This window comes from Dendropsophus ebraccatus, chromosome 1 (genome assembly GCF_027789765.1).
Source record: "Dendropsophus ebraccatus isolate aDenEbr1 chromosome 1, aDenEbr1.pat, whole genome shotgun sequence".
NCBI lineage: Eukaryota > Metazoa > Chordata > Amphibia > Anura > Hylidae > Dendropsophus > Dendropsophus ebraccatus.
Genome location: NC_091454.1, coordinates 215,044,516 through 215,065,316, shown reverse-complemented (window position 1 = coordinate 215,065,316; position 20,801 = coordinate 215,044,516). Strand labels below are relative to the sequence as shown.

Here is a 20,801-nt window from a genome sequence, read left to right as displayed (position 1 = left end):
AAGTTTCTTAAAACCGCCTGTACTTTTGATTTCTGCAATGCAAAAATGTAATCAACAGTGACACTTTAAAGGGGGAACAGCAACAGCCTGAGCCCCCTCACCAAGTAGAAGGTGGCTCATGGTCAGACCTCCCATAGACAGGGCAGCTATACTGGTCAAAAAAAAGCACTGAGGAAAGTGGGCACAGGTACATTTATAGCAGAGTTCCCCAACCTGTGGTTCTCCAGCTGGAGAGGATGACTGTCTCATGGGTAGTAAAACTGTAAAAATTTAGAGATTGGAACAGTATTACAATTCACGCTAAGTGTATCCCTTCCCATATCAATGCCAGTAGAGGAGCTGTGGTCTCTGGGGACCCTTAAAATCCACTTGTATGGTGCGTTCACACCTACAGGATCTGCAGCTGATTTTCTGCAGCAGATTTCATTTAAATAACTGAACACAGCATCAAATCTGCTGCAGATCTGCTGCAGATCCTGTAGGTGTGAACGCACCCATAGAGTGGTATCTATCAGCCTTATGTGAAGGGCCCAGCTGTTATAGATGTATCCAGACTATAGAAAGGATGCTAAATATGGCCAAGCATATGATATATCTGGCCCACATAATGTGCGGATGGATTTCTGGGGTTGTCTGAGAGCTGACTCCTTACAGACACCCACTGTTCCTGTTACCATTTGTGTTACTTGTTTCCCTCACTATTCTTCGCTGACATTTCTAGTTCATGTCTTTTCCCCATTGTCTACGAAATGTCAAGAGTCCGGTATAGAATCCAAATCATGTTGCAATAATACAGGTCGTCTGCAGGTGGCGCTAAAGACACAATACGGACAATAGATTCCCAGGGCAATGAATGAAGCTTCAGGCTTTTGGGTGCAGTTTATGTTCTTAGTCATTTTTCACACTGCCAGTATACACATACACTACCTTTAGGTTGCCATTGGCTGTTGGACCCCCTACCAAGTCGTCCCAGTGGTCCCCAATAATACATTTAAAGGGGTTATACAGGATGAGAAAAGGCACAGCTACTTTCTTGCAAAAACAGCACCACCCCCTGGTTGTTTGTGGTATTACAATTCAGCTCCATTTACATAAGTGAAACTAAACTGCAATTCCACATACAAACTAAGGACAGTAGAGGTGATGATTCTGCAAGATGGCAGCCATGTTTTTCTTAGCCTGGACCATCCCCCGCCAATAGAACCACACTGATGTAACTTACAGAACACAGCAAAAATTTATTGTGTATTTAAGAAATACTACAAAAAGTTAGAAAACTGTTTTGCTTGCAGTCTCTCTCCTCCCCTCGCTTCCTCCCCCATCTCCCCTTCCTGTCATATCGAGACAAAACTAAGATTTAGATAGATATATCGCTTATACAAAATAACAATACCTCCTCTCCCGTATACAGGCGGTCGGATTACACAGGTTTGACGAACAAGAGACGTGTAAGGCCATGGTGTGGGGTGGAGCACGCTGGCGTCCCACTGCGACAATATCACAATATTCAATATCATTAACAGTTAGTCATGTTATCCACAGGAATACAAGCCAGAGGGGAGGGGGTAGTCTGTGCCCAGCGCTGGGAGCGGGGGGTGGGCTGGTTTAAGGCAGTAGAATCAGATTTAACATAAGAGGTACAGTAGGCATCCTGCAGCTGTCCAGCTGTTGTGGTACTACAATGCCCAGCGGGCAGGCATGCTGGGGTTTGTAGTTACCTCAACAGCTGAAAAGCCTGGATTTTGCAGATTACCACAGAATTTGGCTAGCAAACGTACATAGGTTTTGGCAGCATAGCAGATAGGCTGCTGAATATATAGCTTATATATATATGGTCATGGCACTGAGAATTTGCCTTGTTGGCACTGTAGGGTTTCTTGTGAATGAATATATATAGACTGGATTTAATAGTAGGGTGGGCCTCTGTTTACAATCCATCTCTGTATAGATAAAATATGTATATACATATAGACACGCACGCAGACTATTGGCCTCTGGGAGTGATGGGCGCAGACAGCAGTGTGTGTATATATATATATATATATATATACACACACACACATACACATATCCTGCTGCCCGGGTATTACACACATAGTGCTTGGCCATATAGAACAGACAGCTACAAGAGCCCTTTGTCTTGTTGGTATTGATTTCATCTAGTGCATTATTGGGGCCCCCACAGAGGAGACCCCAGGTCTGTTGCCTCCATGTGGAGCATGTCTGACCAGTCTGCAGCTTATTAGGCATTAGGGGAGACTTGGACAAAGATCCCCTGCTCGTCTGTCCGGGCTAACTTGCTGGGTGGTTCAAGGGAATCTGTTCCCAGTGCGGCGGAGTCGTCATTGGAGTTGAGGGGCAACTCATGGGTCATGTCCTCGTCACTCTCATCATCCTCCTCCTCTTCTTCATCTGTAGTTTCATAATACAAGAACATTAATGCAACGGGAATCCAGTAAATATCCACCTAACACTCAGGGCTTGAGATAAGCAAATATACAAGTTGGTGAATTTCAATCTTTAGGGTGACTTAACACCTACCGGATCCGCAGCACATCTCACTTCTGCGGATTTGCAGCGAGATCAGCTGCGGATCCAGTATCGTTCACCCCTATGATAGAACATACTCGCATCGGGATTGACATCCCGCTGTGAATGTGCTTTAACGAACCCCCACACCTCCCCCCCCCGCAGCCGCGCCGCAGCATCAGCCCATCCCCGGTCGCATCCTACAGCCCGCCGCCGAGAGCATGCATTAGCTGCTCGGCAGTGAGGCTGCTGGCTCCGGTCCCGCTCAGATCAGCTGAGCGGGACCAGAGCCGGGAGCCTCACTGCAGCGGCACCGCCGAGCAGGTAATGTATGCTCTCGGCGGCAGGCTGTAGGATGCGGCCGGGGATGGGGCGGGGCTGTGGACAGCGGGGGGTTAAAGCACATATTCACAGCGGGATGTCAATCCTGCTGCGAGTATGTGTTATCATAGGGGTGAATGGTAAGAAATCACAGAAGTGAGACCCGCTGCGGATCCGGTAGGTGTGAAGGCACCCTAAAGGGGGACTCTGGTGACTTTTTTTCTTTCAAACTGGTGTCAAAGTTATATAGATTTGTAGCTTCTATTTAAAAATCTCCAGTCTCCCTGTACTTATAAGCTGCTGTATGTCCTGCAGGAAGTGGTGTATTTTTCCCAGTCTGACACAGTGCTCTCTGCTGCCACCTCTGCCCATGTCAGGAACTGTCCAGTGCAGGAGAGGTTTTCTATGGGGATTTGCTACTGCTCTGGACAGTTCCTGACATGGGCAGAAGTTGCAGCAGAGAGCACTGGGTCAGACTGGAGAGAATACACCACTTTCTGTAGGACATACAGCAGCTGATAAGTACTGGAAGACTGGAGATTTTTAAATTAGAAGTAAATTAGAAGTCTATATAACTTTCTGACACCAATTGATTTGGAAGATGCTTGAGAGTCTGTGCTGTGTATTTGCCCCCTCAATATCCAGAAATATGGAGACAACACAATATAAATTTCGGATATGAGTCTAACTGCATCTAAGGAGGCCAGCATGGTCATGTCCATCATCATGTGGATTATGGGAACCTGCTCAGCCTCTCCCTGCTGTTACCATGTAGGTGGGCCAGCTATGGACTGGCCCTAAATATAAGGTATATATACAACTATGGTAAGTGCAGTACTTACCTTTGTCTTGATCCATGGAGTGTGATGAGCTCCCAGTATTGGCAAACTGTAATAGAAGAGATTATAATAAAGCATCTGCTCCACATACAGCTAATTCTGAGATCGGAAAGGCAGAAATTGGCTTTCTGTATAAAAGATGTATGGCAGTACAGGGCCACATGCGTAATCCAGCCAGCGCCAAGGTGCTAAATTTCTGGCATTAATCTGCCACCTTTTAACCCTTAGAGGACCGGGCCAATTTAAATTTTTCCATTTTCGTTTTTTCCTCTTTGTGCTTAAAAGGTCATAGCACTTGCATTTTTCCACCTAGAGACCCACATGAGCCCTTATTTTTTGCGCCACTAATTGTACTTTGCAATGACAGGCTGAATTTTTTCATAGAGTACACTGCGAAACCAGAAAAAAAAAAAATAAGTGGTGAAATTGGAAAAAAAAACAAACACTTTTTTTGTATTTGTAGGGTTTTTGTTTTTACGCCGTTTGCCCTGGGGTAAAAGTGTCTTGTTATATATGTTCCTCAAATTGTTACGATTACAACAATATATAACATGTATAACTTTTATTGTATCTGATGGCCTGTAAAAAATTCAAACCATTGTCAACAAATATATGTTCCTTAAAATCGCTCCATTCCCAGGCTTATAGCGCTTTTATCCTTTGGTCTATGGGGCTGTCAGGTGTCAGTTTTTGCGCCATGATGTGATCTTTCTATCGGTACCTTGATTGCGCATATATGACTTTTTAATCGTTTTTTTATTACAATTTTCCTGGATTCGATGCAACCAAAAATTTTGCACTTTGGAATGTTTTTGCGCTTACACCGTTTACCATGCGAGATCAGAAGCCCCCTGGGGTTAGGGTTATTCCTCCCTGGGGGACTTCTAGTATAAGCACACTGATCTCTCATTGAGATCTATGCAGTATAGTTATCCAGGATTACAAAAACAGCGCCACCCCTGTCCTCAGTTTGTGTGTGGTATTACAACTCGGCTCCATTCACTTTAATTGAACAGAGCTGCAAACTGAGGACAAAAGTGGCGCTGTTTCTGGAAGAAAGCAGACATGTTTTCCTAAGCCTGGACAACCCCTTTAAGAATACAGGCCTCAGTACATGAATATATGCAGGACACATGCACTCCACCATCTCCATACCTTACCGACTTCCCTATAACACATGGATTGTTGCTCTCCATATTACTTACCTCTCCCATGACAGCAATGGGAGTCTCTCCACGGGCCTGAGCCACGCGATGCTCTATTAGGTAGTACATGTACTCGTCGTATAACAGGCGAATCAGATGGAAGGAACCAAAGCTGGCGGCACTGCGCAGGGTGAGGTCCCTGATCACCATGGAGCTGAGGAAGAAAGCAGAGCCTGTGTCATTACCTACCCTGTCCCTGGAGCTGCCCCTCATCCTACATGCATATCCCACCTGTAGAAGGACCACTTTAATAGGAACAGTTTTGCAGCTTTCGAAAATCCGGGGTTCCCCTGGTAAGGCTTCAGCACCTGGGAGACCACTCCATCCAGCCACACTGCCCACTGCTCAAGGGAGCTCTGCTGCTGAAGGGTTAACTTAAAGTCCTGCTCTAGACGCTGGACCACCCGGTCAGCACAGCGGCACACCCACGAGGCCTGCTCCTGGAGGAGGAACACCAGTCAGGCCCATAGCAAATCCGACCCATTGGGCCCTAACCCCTCCAATACTGAAGCCCTGATGCCTAACAATGGGCAGCTGACTTACTTGCACATTGGTGAAATCTACCCGGTTGAGGTCGCTGAGCATCTGGTTGATCTGGGCGGTATTCTGCAGCACAGCCCGAGCTGCTTGAGCCAGGTGATTTAGTGATGTATAGCGGCGTAAAGTCTGGGCAAAGGCACTAGCCGCACCAACCTAGAAGGATAGGAGAGCGAGCTCAGTATCTGTTACACACTACAATAGCAACAAGGGATTGGATACTCAGCTGCTACAGGCAACGCTGCACTATTTCCTCTCTCAGTTTATATATATATATATATATATGCACCAGAAAACAGAGGTGCAGCATATTCTCTTGTCTCACCTTGATCCTCACCATCTCCTCGGGGATATTCATCATTGCACTTGTTAACCAGCTCTCCAGACTTTTGGCAAAGTTGCGAATGGCTTGTGTCAGAGCACCTGAGGAATATACAGATAAAGCAGTGTATGTCATAGAAGTGGGACGTCATCGACCTCCTTAGATTCAGAAACCTTCTTTGGGAGGAGCAGCTGTTGTGTGTGACAGCTGCTTATCTTTCCTGGCTCCATATAGTTAAAACAACCCTGGTCTAAGGATAGTTTCAGGGGTAGTTCAGAAAAAAAAAAATCAACTGGTGCCAAAGATTGTAAATCTCTTATCTTCCAGTATTTATCAGCTGCTATATGTTCTGCAGGAAGTGCTGTATTCTCTCCAGTCTGACACCGTGCTCTCTGCTGCCACCTCTGTCCATGTCAGGAACTGTCCAGAGCAGTAGCAAATCCCCTTAAAAAACCTCTACTGCTCTCCAGACTGGAAAGAATACACTTCCTGTAGGACATACAGCAGCTGATAAGTACTGGAAGAGATTTTTCAAGTAAATTACACATCTCTGGCACTTTCTGACACCAGTTCATTTGTTGCTGAACTACCCCTTTAACCAGCCCTTATTCCACAAGAAAAAAAGAAGACAAATAGGTGCACTAACAAATATCAATCTTTATTAATGCAAACATCATATGTAAATAATAAATCTAATATGAATCTCCGGGTGGAGGGCTGATTATCATGTTTTACCTCCTAGATTAAATTTTAATATATAATATACAAATTTTTTTATATATAATTTTTTTTCAATTATTTGGTGGTTAGCGCGCCTATTTGTTTAGTGTCTACTTTTTTCTTGTGGAATAATAGCTGTTCATTGAATGAGAGCTCCCTTGTTCTTTTGGACTATTAGTTACTCATCCCTGACATTTTATATGCATAATAATCCTGAAATAGCAGCTGGTGCAATTATATTGGCGGTCGTGGAGATGAATGAGGTCACAACTTCTGTATTGTGGTCTGAAGCCTCCCTAGACCGCTGGCTTCTATTACCAGATTGCAGTATAGTGCAAGGATGTGTAAGGAGGGAGAGAGATGCAGCCACCAATATTGTTAGCTCCACAAAAAGTCATGTATGTAGGTTGGACACCATCGGGAGATGCCACATGATAGTGTGGGCTGTCAGCGACTATGTCTTATGCTGCGTTTACACGGAACAATTATCGTTCGAATTTGCACGATAACGATTGAATTTGAACAATAATCATACGTGTAAACGCAGCAAACGATCAAACGACGAGCAAGAAATCGTTCATTTTGATCTTACAACATGTTATTTAATCGTCGTTCTCAAAAAATTCGCAGATCGTTCCGTGTAAACAGTCGTTCACCAATTTTACTTATGTGCGACATAGGCTTAAGTGATCGCAAAACGATTTTTCCGTACGATATATTGTCCCGTCTAAACGCTGATCGTTATACAAAAAAAATATTGTCATTTCAATATCGTTAATCGTACGATCGGGAGAATTATTGCTCCTTGTAAACGCAGCATTATGTTACACCATTAGGACTAAGGGTGGTATTACACGGGCCGATGGGGGCCTGATAATACCTGTAAACGAGCAGCGATTTGCTAGATCGTTGCTCGTTTACTTGGCCTATAACACGGCCCGATAATCGTTAAACAAGGGCTGCAGGGACATCGTTACCGATGTCCTTGCAGCCTTTGTTTAAACTGTATACATACCTAATCCATGGTCCAAGGTTCCTCTTCTTCTTAACTTCTCCCCGGGTCCGCGCACTTCAGCTTCACAGTGGCTTGTCTCTGCTGACAGGCCGCTCGGCCAATCACTGGCTGCGGCGGTTCCGGCCTGTGATTGGCCGAGGGGCCTGTCAGCTGACACAGGCTGCTGAGAAGCCGGAGCGCACGGGACCCGGTAAGAAGCTCTGAGGAAGAGGAACCCTGGACCATGGATTAGGTATGTATTCTTCTTTGCTAATCGTCAGCGTCGGCCGCGCACCGCTATTACACGTAGCGGTGCACGGTCGGCGCCCGACAATTATAGGTCTGAACTTATATCAACGAGCAGCCGATGACAACGATCATCGGCTGATCGTTGTCTTTAGTACACGGAACGATAATCGGCCGAATCGGGCCGATTCGGCCGATTATCGTTCCGTGTAATAGTACCCTAATTCTTCTCAGCTTATGATCTTGTTCCTGAAAGGGGTTATCCAGTGCTACACAAACATGGCCACGTTCTTTCAGAGACAACACGACTCTTGTCTCCAGTTCAGGTGTGGTTTGCAATTAAGCTTTATTTATTTCAATGGAACTGAGCAGCAAAACCCCTCCCAAGCTGGAGACAAGAGTGGGGCTGTCTCTGGAAGAAAGTGGCCATGTTTTTGTAGCGCTGGATAACCCCTTTAAAGATGAGTATGGGATAGTTTCTTAGGTTTTCGCCACTCACTGGGGATAGGGCGCAGCACATCTGGGATAAGAGTCTCCACAAGCCCCTGGTACAGCTGGTGGTCACAGTCCCGGCACCATTTCAGCAGGGGCTCGTACTTGGATAAGAGAACCAGGCTGTCCTTAGGCAAACGTTTCTCTGCTTCATCATCTCTGGAGGGAAGAGAGTGTCGAGAACGAGTATAAGGTTAGGATACAGGGAAAGGACAAGAGGTAAGGTAGTATCAGTTAGAGGAGGACACACAGAGATAGAAGGTCAGAATGTACGGGGGAGACTGGAGACATGGCGACGTGACTAGGATGATATACGTGACACTGGAAATATATGTAAATGCATCTGATAGGTTGAGAAAAGCGAGTAGCGATGGGAAGGCAGATAAAGACAAGAGTAAGGGTGGTATTACACGGGCCGATGGGGGCCTGATAATACCTGTAAACGAGCAGCAATCTGCTAGATCGTTGCTCGTTTACTTGGCCTATTACACGGCCCGATAATCGTTAAACAAGGGCTGCAGGGACATTGTTACCGATGTCCTTGCAGCCTTTGTTTAAACTGTATACATACCTAATCCATGGTCCAGGGTTCCTCTTCTTCTTAACTTCTCCCCGGGTCCGCGCAGTTCAGCTTCACAGCGGCTTGTCTCTGCTGACAGGCCACTCGGCCAATCACTGGCTGCGGCGGTTCCGGCCTGTGATTGGCCGAGGGGCCTGTCAGCTGACACAGGCCGCTGAGAAGCCGGAGCGCACGGGACCCGGTAAGAAGCTCTGAGGAAGAGGAACCCTGGACCATGGATTAGGTATGTATTCTTCTTTGCTAATCACCAGCGTCGGACGCGCACCGCTATTACACGTAGCGGTGCACGGTCGGCGCCCGACGATTATAGGTCTGAACTTATATCAACGATCGTTGTCTTTAGTACACGGAACGTGTAATAGTACCCTAAGACATGAAAGGAGACATGAGGGGAGACTGGGAGTAGGAGTCATTTCGGAGACTGGTCTAGATAGGCGTCTCAGCTACTTACACTGTGTTATCACTAAGCTGGGCCTGGTTGAACCTCCAGAAGGTTTTCCAGAGCGTCTCTACCAAGGTGAACTGAAGATTCACCACCACATCCACAATAGCCTGTAATACAGAAGAAGAAAAAGAATGGGCACATGTTGGAGAAGGATAAAGCCTACCTGTGTTCAGACCAACACTGACCAGTAGAATTAATGGGGAGAGCAGCCATGTGTCTATGAGACTTGGACAGCCCACAGACATTATGAGGCCTGAAAAAAAAAAAAAAGGGAAAATTTGGCAGCACATCTATGACTCTGTTCACACTGCAGGTTGCACGCTGCTAGTGGCTCAAGTACAGACAAAAAACAAAAAGTGCAGCAGCAACCTACAGGTGCAGGGGCCCACCGTATATACTCCTCCCAGCGAACACACAAACACCTGCTCTGTAGATACCAAAAAGTGAGGATCTTAGCAAACTGTTTGATCAAACAGAGTGTACCATGTCGCCACGTTAAGGCGTCCTCGAGACATGGTTCCTACTCAAGCATTTTCACACTAGCAATGGCCTCTCCTGGGCTTTAATAAGCCTACAACTGGGCAGATAGGAGCCAAATGATCTCTTTTATAGCACCCTTGGGACATGGGCGGAGTGCATGTCCCAAGGCTGCTATAAAAGAGATCATTTGGCTCCTATCTGCTTAGTTGTAGGCTTATTCAGCCCAGGAGAGGCCATTGCTAGTGTGAAAATACTAGAGTAGGGACCATGTCTCGAGGACGCCTTAACGTGGCGACATGGTACACTCTATTTGATCAAACAGTTTGCTAAGATCCTCACTTTTTGGTATCTACAGAGCAGGTGTTTATCGTGTGTTCGCTGGGAGGAGTATATACGGTCGACCCCTGCACCTGTAGGTTGCTGCTGCACTTTTTGTTTTTTGTCTTACATTATAAGGCCGTCCTGGTCATGTGACACAAAGCCAGGGAACGCACTGTGTGTACCATACGTCTTCCAACTTATTCTCGTGATTGGTCGGGATCTGAACACTTAGACCCTGACTAATAAAGACTTTTCATATAGGTCTGTGTGACATATTAAAAGTAAATCTTAATAAATAAGTGATGTAGGATATGTTATAAGGATGGGGGCTGGCTACCTCACAATGCTCACGGTACAGCAGCTGAAAGGCCTTGATATTGGCCAAGGTGATGCCATCTGGAAGTGGCTTTCCCTGCAGGTCTATGTCTCCAAACTCTGGAAGCGTCCGAGAGGCATCTATACCAGAAACATTAGTAAAGTGAATGAGGGGATACAGATCACTGATGCACCTTACATATGTCTATCATTTACCCATGTCTACAGTCCATACTTTAACCATTTGCAAAGTTGGAACTGGGTTGAAAAACTGCCCACCCAAACTGGAGTCAAGAGTGGTGCTGACTCCCCAAGAAATGATTTTCTAACCCCTTTAAATTTAGTTTCACTTGAGATGTCCTGGGGCAAAATAATATGTTGCATCTAATACATAAAGTAACCACACAGTAATGGTGACTGGACCTACCCAGGAACTGCTGGTATTGCTGAACCTGAGAGCTAATGTCAGAGAGGCCAGACCCTGTCTGCTGGGCTCCCACTCCGTTACTCATTCCCTCCATCTTCTGAATAGGCTTCATCCTAGAAGACACAAGAATGGTCATATAGGACACATAAATGGGTGACCACTGCTCAGGGACCATCAGAGCTACACCAATCAATGAGGCTGCCCCCCGACCTCATAGCCTGTCTGTGTGAGGGGATATCCTGGCCTCTGGTGACCAAGATGGGTGCTAGATAGAGGCAGATGTGACAGACACAGCAGACAGAAAAGAAGGGCAAAGTATGGCTACCTCTGTTTCTGGGAGAAGGGCTGCTGCCGCATGGCGAGGTGCTGCTGATCCTCCATTAGACGCAGTAGGGGGGAGCTGGCTTTAATTCGGAGGCCGTAATAGTGATACTTGGAGTTCCCTCTGTAAGAAAGAAATAAAGTACACACAGGTTATATGATAAAGTAAGAAATATCTCTATAGCAAACCCTTAAAACCATTCATTATCTTGCAGTCTACCTGGTCCCCAAGCGGCGGGTGCGGAGCCCCATAAAGACTGAGCGGATGAGCTTCCCGAATGATGCTGCATTGACGGGCTCCAGCTTCTGCTCCTGACAGTGCAGGAGGTAGTGGCAGTACAGGGTGCTACGAGGAAGGCTCACCCCCTCCGCTGTCTCGTAATTGTCCAGCAGCCATTGAACCTGATAATAAAAGAAGAACATTCATATAAAGTAGAGAGGATAAGGGTGTGCCAAGACCAGATCAGGACAAGCCCTCCCTCTTACCGTGGCAGGGGAGGCACGTGTGGTGTGAGAGTAGGACTGAGCGGCATTTCCCATGATAAATCCACCCTGTATAACGTAGGTCCCAGATCCTGAGCCTCCACTGGCCGCAGTTCCTCCAGAAGCCCCTGGTGGGGTGGCGTTGGTTAGGATCTGTCCGGATACATACATGGGGACCGAGGGGCTGCTGGCCACAGCCGGGGAGGATGTCGGGGAGCTGACCTGGCCGGTGGCGCTCTGAGACTCATAGTAAGTGGATCCAGTGGCTTGGCTGTATAGAGGAGTCTCTGTATAGGAGAAGGATCCCGAGCGTCTACAAGAACACAGGAAGATACAGAAATAAGACATGGATAACTAGAATATCCACCTTCCAGACAAGCATGACGTTGGACTTACATAGAGCTTGCCGTATAGGTAGCATCTCCGCCTTCCACATACTGGACCTGTCCGGGATATACATGCTGTACAGGAACCTGCGGTAACTGCTGGACCTGAGATTGGTGACAGTATATGAGACACACAGAATACACAGAGATCTACCATTCTCCTCCACAACATTCTCCTCCATCGTCTGACCCTGACCACCGCCTCATCACTCTGGCACCTACTTTCAGCGCAGTGGGGTCTGTACCAAACAGCAAAACTTGTGGCACTGTCTGAACTGTGACTCTTTGCTCTGCGTGGTCTGCGAGTGGGGTGGAGTAAAGGAGATGAGGAGACGAACATGGGAAGAGATCCACCCACTCAGAGGTGGACCCTGGCACCACAGGAGGCATGTAGTGGATCGGGTGCTGGCACAGTATACTCTCTAACTCTTCACTTTCTATCTGAAGCTCGGCTGAACTATACGGATACTGTCTGACTGCGCTCTAGAGAATAAAGAGAAGGTTATACATGACTGACATACCATACCAGTACAATCAACACTATAATCTATCAATAGCATTAGATGTCAGGAGGGGAGTCTCAGGCCCCCTTTACACATCAGTGAAATCCTGATAAGAAATCTGGGTAAATTTCACTGACGTGTAACCCACCTGAGACTTTCAGGACGCATTAGGTTCTATTGGGCATGGATACCCTTTGGGATTTTTCCTGAAGGGTGTCCGTGCCAGAGAATAGATTTAGAAAATATAGGACATATTCTATATTTGTCCGGAATTTGGGACAGCTCCAGATGCACATCCGGAATCTGTCCGGAATTCCAGATGCATTGCATGGCAGCCTGGGCCGGGGCAATGTTGGCCCTTTAACTGTATGCGCTCCTAATCAGGGCAGCATTATACCTCCGGGAGGCTACTAACTGCCCCCCAGCATTGTGACACAGATGTGATGTCACCTGTGCGCACGCAGCGCCAGAAGACAGGGGGAGAAGCCGGAGAAAGACACCACTGCAGCAGGCGAGTATGCGTTTTTTTACACTTTTCCATTTTTACAGCCAGGAAATACTGATGTTTTCCTGAAGTGTCCTGTAAGGTTTCCTGATCAGTGTTTCCTGACTGTAAAAACAGCCACAGACATGTGAAGGGGGCCTCATCCGGTATATGTCTGATCTCAGGAGGAGACCCTCAGCCAGGACATGTCTGATCTCAGGAGAAAACCCTCAGCCAGGACATGTCTGATCTCAGGAGGAGACCCTCAGCCAGGACATGTCTGATCTCAGGAGGAGACCCTTAGCCAGGACATGTCTGATCTCAGGAGAAAACCCTTAGCCAGGACATGTCTGATCTCAGGAGAAAACCCTCAGCCAGGACATTTCTGATCTCAGGATCTCAGGACATGTCTGATCTCAGGAGAACTACCTCAAACCAACACCCCTCTCATGGGTGGGTCCGGGGTTCCACAACTAGAATAAATGACCAAACCCACGGGCACTTGGCCTGGGGTTCAATACCCCTTTAAACTTACAACTAACCCCCCCATGTAATTAAACGTAACTTTTAAATATGCCCAGTTAAAAAGTAAATCAAATACATAAATGTCAATGGTTAAAACCACAACACATCCAGTGTAGTCTAATATCAGTATAAAAATGGGTATAACATATCAAGATGCCAAATTAGGTCTGCAGTACCTAACTACTATTGTTACATATACACTGGATGTAATGCGCTTTAAAATAAAAAAGGCCTCCCTCAGTGGGAGGCCTCCCATACCTCTGAAGTCCCCTGGACATGTTGCAGACCCTGGACATTCAGCTGATGTACAGGAGAAGACTTCTGAGGTTGAGGAGTCGCCTGCACAACAGAGCGCTGAAGAGGACAAGGAGAGACAGATGTCAGGAGACCTTGTATCAACCAAGAATAAGGAATTCTATGTGGAAATGACCCCTTTTCCAAAATATGGTCACCACAAGCAAATAGAAAAAATATATGGTCACACCTCCTGGGGGGTTCCATGCACCTGCAGGGGCTGACTCTGCGCAGTCTTCAGGGCGGAGCTGTCACTCTGTAATAGAAGTAGAAATTATAATGGAGCACAATGCAGATTCTTCCTCACAAGAGCCTATGGGTACTGCTCAGTGCATTACTTCTTTAACTGGCCATGCATTATAGATGTGGTGGGCACTTACCTCTGGTGGCGACTGTGCCGGCTGCTGCACTGTGTGTACTGCCAAGGAGACCTGAGCCGCCTTTGGAGCACTCTGCACCACCAGGCGCTATAGAGGGAAGAGAGAAAGTGGAGGGCTCTGATATTCCAGTTTCTCTATTGTGTGGATAGGTGTGGTAGACAGAACAGCACAATGTCAGGTCTAGGACCTGGATGGATGCGAGGGGGCTAGCGTGGGAACACATACATCAAACACATTTATCTATCAGGCTCTATCACGTCATTCTTATTGACGGACCACGTACAATCTATCTGGATCTAATGTGGATGACACGATGGACAGAGTCACTGATGGGAGATGAAGGCACAGTGACATACTTGTTGGGGTACAGACGCTCCAGCCAGCTGCAGGGGGGACACTGCAGTCACTTTGGGCTGGACCCTGGCTTGTACCAGCAGTCTCTGTGAGTGGAGATGCAGAGATCATATTAGCCGCTGCGTATGAGGAGTGCAAATAAATGCAAAACGGAAATAGGGCAAACAGCACAGACAAGGAAGTTGGGGCTTAAAGGGCATGTGTCCCCATACTGAACGGAGTCAGATACTAAAACTAGTTCTTTGTTTCTAATCCGTTTCTATTTTCTTACTTTAATTTGCTTTATTTCATTTTTTTGTACATTGTTATGGGGGCAGCCATCTTGCCTGAGCTATTCTTAACAACATTTAGTGACATGCTTTACAGCAAGCCTTATGGACATAGATGACAATAGACAGACTCTGTCCCCTTGAGAGGAATGTGAAACATTTCTGAGCACGCTCTGTGACCTGTGAAGGGGTCATTCCACAGGAAGCTGCTATTGTCTCCTCTATCTGCTGTTGTCACATGTCGCTGCAATGCTGTACAGATCACTTTACAGCAGCCTCCTCTTATCACTACAGACACAAGGAAGGCTCAGCTTAGGTTTAGCCCTAGTGGTGAGAATGAAAACTGCAAGATCTCTGGATTATGTTATAATTAGAGATGAGCGAACCTCGAGCATGCTTGAGTCCATCAGAACCCGATCGTTCGGTATTTGATTAGCAGTGGCTGCTGAAGTTGGATAAAGCTCTAAGGTTGTCTGGAAAACATGGATACAGCCAATGACTATATCCATGATTTCCACATAGCCTTAGGGCTTTATTCAATTTCAGCAGCCACCGCTAATCAAATGCCGAAAGTTCGGGTTCGGATGGACTAGAGCATGCTCCAGGTTCGCCATCTCTAGTTATAATACAGTATAAGGTGGAAAATTGAAAAAAGAAAAAAAAAAAAATCTTTAAAAAATATGTTCAAAAGGGGTGATATCACAAAGAAAAGCAGGTCTATAATGATTAGATTATGTAAAAGGAAACATATTTACAGTGTATTGTTTAAAGCTATAGACTTACTAATCCCCCATGTGCTGTTTAGTTCCATTATCTGTCGCCCTTGGTAACAGCCCGTCAGACACCAGTCAGACACCCACTTTCTTGGTCTGTCTGATTAGTACTGGCAGTTGGTTTTCACTTCACATGCAGCAAGGGGGATTGTGGGAAAGTGTCTGCACTGTCGGGGTCAGGGTCAGAGAGGAAAGCAGGGAATGAATAGATAACATGGGGGAAAAATTGGTACAGGGATGTAATTTACTTCGTGTGTGTTTGTATATATGTGGATAGATAGATAGATAGAGGAGATAGATAGAGGAGATAGATAGAGGAGATAGATAGAGGAGATAGATAGAGGAGATAGATAGAGGAGATAGATAGAGGAGATAGATAGAGGAGATAGATAGGAGATAGATAGAGGAGATAGATAGATAGATAGATAGATAGATAGTGCTATTGATCATAGCAGGTCTCTGATTAGAATATATAGGCGAGGAGAGATTGCGGCAGGGAGATTCACTTCCAGGCCGTGCATTCTGTCAATATTTTCTTATAGACTTACACTAAAAAATACTGACGCCCAGCGCGGCCAGCCGAGGAGTGCATCGCCACGATCTCTCCGCGGCTATATATTCTGATCAGCGTGGGCCTCGGCAGTGAGACCTGCCGTGATCAATAACTTTTGATGTGTCTGATGGCATGTCAAAAGTTGTTTGTAGTGACAGGTACGCTTTAAAGTACAGGGGCAAGGCGCATACACAAAAGAGAACAGCTGATGGGCACACGGGTCAGAGGATCCCATATCACTCAGAGGGAGAAATTTTAGAACAAATGAGGAAAGGAAAGCATATAGCTGATAATACAAAGATGAAGGCAGAGTAGGTAAAGGATATAGAGGAGTTGGAAGATAGCACATCCCCCTTCCATCCATTCATCCCCTCCTTAGTTGAACTTGATGGACATGTGTCTTTTTTTAACTGTACTATATAACATGGAGCAGAGGAAGTCAGCAGAACAAAGGGGATAGCGAGGAGGGAGGTGTAGCCCATTACATGGGTGTGGAGGAAGGAGCGCAGCAGGAAGAGCAGATACAAAAGAAGGATATTACAAAACACAGGAGGGAAGATGATAAGATTGTGTTACTGGATATGTCAAGAGTGATAAAGACCCCTATAAAAAGCTGCATATCCTGGGATCCCCATCCTCAGAACAGTCAGAACTGGCAGAAGTTACACTTCTAATACTCTATAATACGTAACATGGAATTGATATAAAGTTGTGAAGTGCTTATGGATCTTGTGTATCTATCAGGCTGCAGATCCTCCTCAGGGCTTTACCTGCTGTGCCGCCTGTACCTGCTGCACCACCTGCGTGGGCACAGAGGTCTGGGTGGTGGCGGACCCTCCTGGGCTCAGCTCACCGTCACTGGCTCTCAGGTTCCCTTCTGTAGGAGAGAAGGGAAAATGTCAGTACGTGATCCTGTGCCCATCACTATAAGCCGCCATGTTGCCACATCGGCTTACCAGATACAGTGACCACTATGTACTGCTGAGGGGCGGGGGTCTGAGGTCCGGCAGACTGAGGGGTGGCTGCTGGCGGGGTCACCTGTAGTTCTGCCACATACTGCTGGGGATTGCTCTGAGCTGAGGCAGGCGGAGTGGCCTGGAGTTCTGTCACGTAGGCCTGGGTAGCCATTGTGGCTGGTGAGTGAGTCACGTTCCCTGTGGAGACACCATTACTGCATTCAGTAATATTCATATCTGCATGTATGTAATATGGATACAAACAAGCATCTGTATTACACTTGTGTGAATGTGACGCTTCCCCCCCTTGCTCAGCTATAACACGTCTCCTGCCTCCTCCATACTTTACACCAGTGGGGTAAGACTTGTGGCTCTCCAGCTGTTACATGACTACAACTCCCATCATGCCTGGGAATTGTAGTCTTGCAACAGCTGGAGGGCCACAAGTTTGACATCTGTGCTTTAGGGTACTATAACACAGAACGATAATCGACCGATTATCGTTCTGTGTAATAAACACAACGATCAGCCGATGACAATGATCAGCGGCTGATCATTGACATAGGTTTGGACCTATAATTGTCGGGCACCGACCGCTCATCGCTACATGTAATAGTGGTGCACAGACGGCAGCTGACGATATGCAAAGTGCATACATTACCTATCCATGGTCCAGGGCTCCTCTTGCGATCCGGTTCCACCCAGGTCCCACGTGCTCCAGCTTCAGAGCGGCCTGTCTTAGCTGACGGCAGCCAGTGATTGGCTGAGCGGCCTGTCAGCTAAGACAGGCCGCTCTGAAGCTGCAACTCGCGGGACCAGGGAAGAAGCTGACCGCAGGAGGAGCCCTGGACCATGGATGGGTAATGTGTGTAGTTTAAACAAGGGCTGCAAGGACATCGGTAACGATGTCCATGCAGCCCTTGTTAAACAATTATCGGGCCGTGTAATAGGCCCAGTAAACGAGCAGATTGGCGATCGATTACTGTTGTTATCGGGCCCCTATCGGCCAGTCTAATAATACCCTTAGGGGGCATTTGCAAGGTCCATAAATACAGGATTATTATTTGTGGGTTTACAGTTATTATCAGGCCATGTATTAGTACCCTTACACTGCAGCTCTGTCCGTTCTGATCGGCTCCTGTGGATCAGCACAAGCTCAGCCCCGACGTTGTGTTAGGACTTATTGCAGCCCAAAAAAATACATAGAATTTTAACTTTTGGTGTGTTTTTATAGTGATTTATACATATATTATGACCAGTACGGGAAGAGAACAGGGTCAAACTTCCAATGTGACCCCAGCGACTCATGCAGCAGCTATACATAGTAAGGTCACTTCAGATGAGGCTACCATATGGCTCCTAGTTGCAGCCTGTCCTCCTGCTGCTTTACTTCTTCTCTCACCCCATTAGAGGCGCCATGAGCGCTACAAACTACCACACTCGGCTATTCCGCGTTAATACTACATTTACTGGTATTATTTCACTTCCCACGAGTGGTTTCTCCCACCCCCCTTCATTATGAGCACACTTGGTACGGCCCACGTCACATCCCTTTCAGGGCGATAGCCTATGAATACCCGTATAGTGTCGCCATGGCAACTGCTACGCCTCTTACCTTCTCAGGTTACTATGGCGACGCGCGGCCTGCTCCTCTCTCCCGCTCGCACCAGGCGCCGCCATTTTAGAAAGGGGAGGGGTGGCCTAACCGTTTGACGTCGTCATAACGACCGAGTGTTGCTCGGTTTTTCGGTGTTGACGCCACCGTCAGGGACACCTACCTAGCGAGCGTTATTCTGTCACAGCGCCGTCTCCGATCACTTATCGGGCGTTTCCGGTTTCTCTCCAGTGCTGGATCCCGGGGAGTGCCCGGTGGGAAAATAAGAACGACCTCACCCTGCCGGTAACCAATACACCGAAAATGTGTCGAGGTAACCGGGCCCTGGATATCGGGGGGTGGTTGTTGTTGTTGATTCCCGTTGCCGGGGTTCTTGTCGCCACGACTACCGTGGCTATGGCCGCTCCGTCCCTCACCCGGGCAACTGTTGCTACCGTCCCTCCCCCTTCTTTCCTGTCGTCAACGAAGGCGAATCAAACAGCGATGCAATTGGCGGAATGAGATGTCAGTCAAAGTGTGACGCGCGGCCCGGTAAGGAAAAACAACTGTCTGTCAGGAAGTGATGGAGGCGGTCCTCACCAGAAGACGATCTCTCATTGGTGCGGGGTCTCGTCAGTCATTCATACTCTGCTTGTGATTGGCTGGAGGTTGTAACCTCCCGCGTTACCATGGAAACTGTTGCCACCTTCCCAGACGTTCATAGGCCTCTCTGGATTCCTGTCATGTTGTGACTGGCTGGGAGACAGATGTGACTTTTCAGTGCGCAGCGCGCATGCGTGGAGCACACTGGCGCCTGGGAGTTGTAGTTTCTAACGTCCACGTAGTCTATTTTACTTTTAAAACCTAATATCCTTATGTTTCTTGCAGAAGTATGATGAATTCCTTCCTCTAGGGCTTTAAGTGACTTGACTTTCTGATTTAATAGGGCGTGGTCTATATGTCACGTTTTTGGGCTTTCATAGTTTTCTTTTAAGAACCCCTTTAAGTGCTTTATATGACTTGAGCATTCCCTCAATTTCTGGCAGGCATAGTTGGATTATGGGGGGCAAAAAGGCCATGTTTCACCACTTCTTCATTCTCAGTATCATTGGGGACCCCAGAATTTGGGCCTCCCTGTGACTGTAAAGCATTGCCATCACTTTATAAACTGGTATAGCACATTAACCACGCCTAATACATGTCAGTACAGGAAAACAAGACATTTGGAGGGTTACAAGTTAAAGTTCCCTGAAGTAGTGTTCCCCAACCAACTGTTGCAGGACTACAACTCCCATCATTCCCTGACAGAAAGATTACACAGAAAGATTATCTGCCAAAGAGTTGAAGCCAAAGCCAGAAAGAGACTATAAACAGAGATCAGGTCATAAAGGAAAGACTGAGATTTCTCCTCTTTTCAAATCCATGTCTGGCTTTGGCTTCAAATCTTTGGCAGATAATCTGTCAGATAATCTTTCTGTGTAAATGGACCCATAGTTTTGCATCAGGTGAAAAGCCAAAGGTTGAGGATCAGAACACTAGAGAGAGAAAAAAAATTATTAAAAAAAAGTTAATTCTAATAATAAAAAATAAAAATAAATAAAGTAAATAAAAAAAATAAATAGATATTTTTTAGTATATTGGTACGGTCACAACGGTGCCGAGAATAAAAAGAATTGAACAACGCTCTATAAACGGCGTATAAAGTTCACTGTACCTAAAACCAGTGCAAGTAAAATAAAATAATAGTTTGGATGCAGTCATTTATTGTACTTAAAGGGTTAATCTTTATCTCATTATTTTTGTGGGGTTTTTTTTGCGCTGCTTAGCGGCTTCCGTCCTACTTTCAGGTTTTTCGCCTCTGCTCTGTAACCTCAGAGTCCTTCCGATCACGTGATCTCCGATCTGACGTCGAGCCTCACATACCTCACGCCACCCGGGCGTCTCTTCTCGTAATATGTTTGTTCTCATGGCATTGTGTACTTTGTGGGTTTCCAGCAAATATAGATCACGGCTGTCATATTTGTATAGACACGGCCGGGGGGAGGAGGGAACTGTGGTTTAGTGGTCCATGAGAGACTACAGTACCCCCTCCCCCTCCTCTATCGCAGTTACTCAATAGCTGCAGCGCTGCTGGTCACATATAGGGAAGCATT

At 46.6% G+C, this 20,801-nt stretch overlaps 1 protein-coding gene across 2 annotated transcripts; it reads right to left on the bottom strand.

Moving 5' to 3' along the window:
• Window positions 1-2,061: 2,061 nt before the first annotated feature.
• RFX1 (regulatory factor X1) lies at window positions 2,062-19,259 on the bottom strand. 2 transcript variants are annotated; one of them, XM_069947944.1, is made up of 21 exons: window positions 18,833-19,259; window positions 17,055-17,252; window positions 16,869-16,975; window positions 14,150-14,236; window positions 13,960-14,025; window positions 13,734-13,829; window positions 12,186-12,446; window positions 11,974-12,068; window positions 11,581-11,890; window positions 11,315-11,496; window positions 11,099-11,218; window positions 10,774-10,886; window positions 10,369-10,487; window positions 9,237-9,337; window positions 8,213-8,364; window positions 5,757-5,854; window positions 5,438-5,587; window positions 5,126-5,334; window positions 4,895-5,048; window positions 3,693-3,738; window positions 2,062-2,412 (listed from the first exon to the last, which is right to left on the bottom strand). In XM_069947944.1, exons 2-21 carry the CDS (start codon window positions 17,224-17,226, stop codon window positions 2,243-2,245), a joined length of 2,808 nt encoding a protein of 935 aa, XP_069804045.1. In that variant the 5' UTR covers window positions 17,227-17,252; window positions 18,833-19,259; the 3' UTR covers window positions 2,062-2,242. The 2 variants fall into 2 exon arrangements, with proteins under 2 accessions (XP_069804045.1, XP_069804054.1); XM_069947953.1 differs by lacking the exon at window positions 12,186-12,446.
• Between the last annotated feature and the right edge of the window lie 1,542 nt (window positions 19,260-20,801).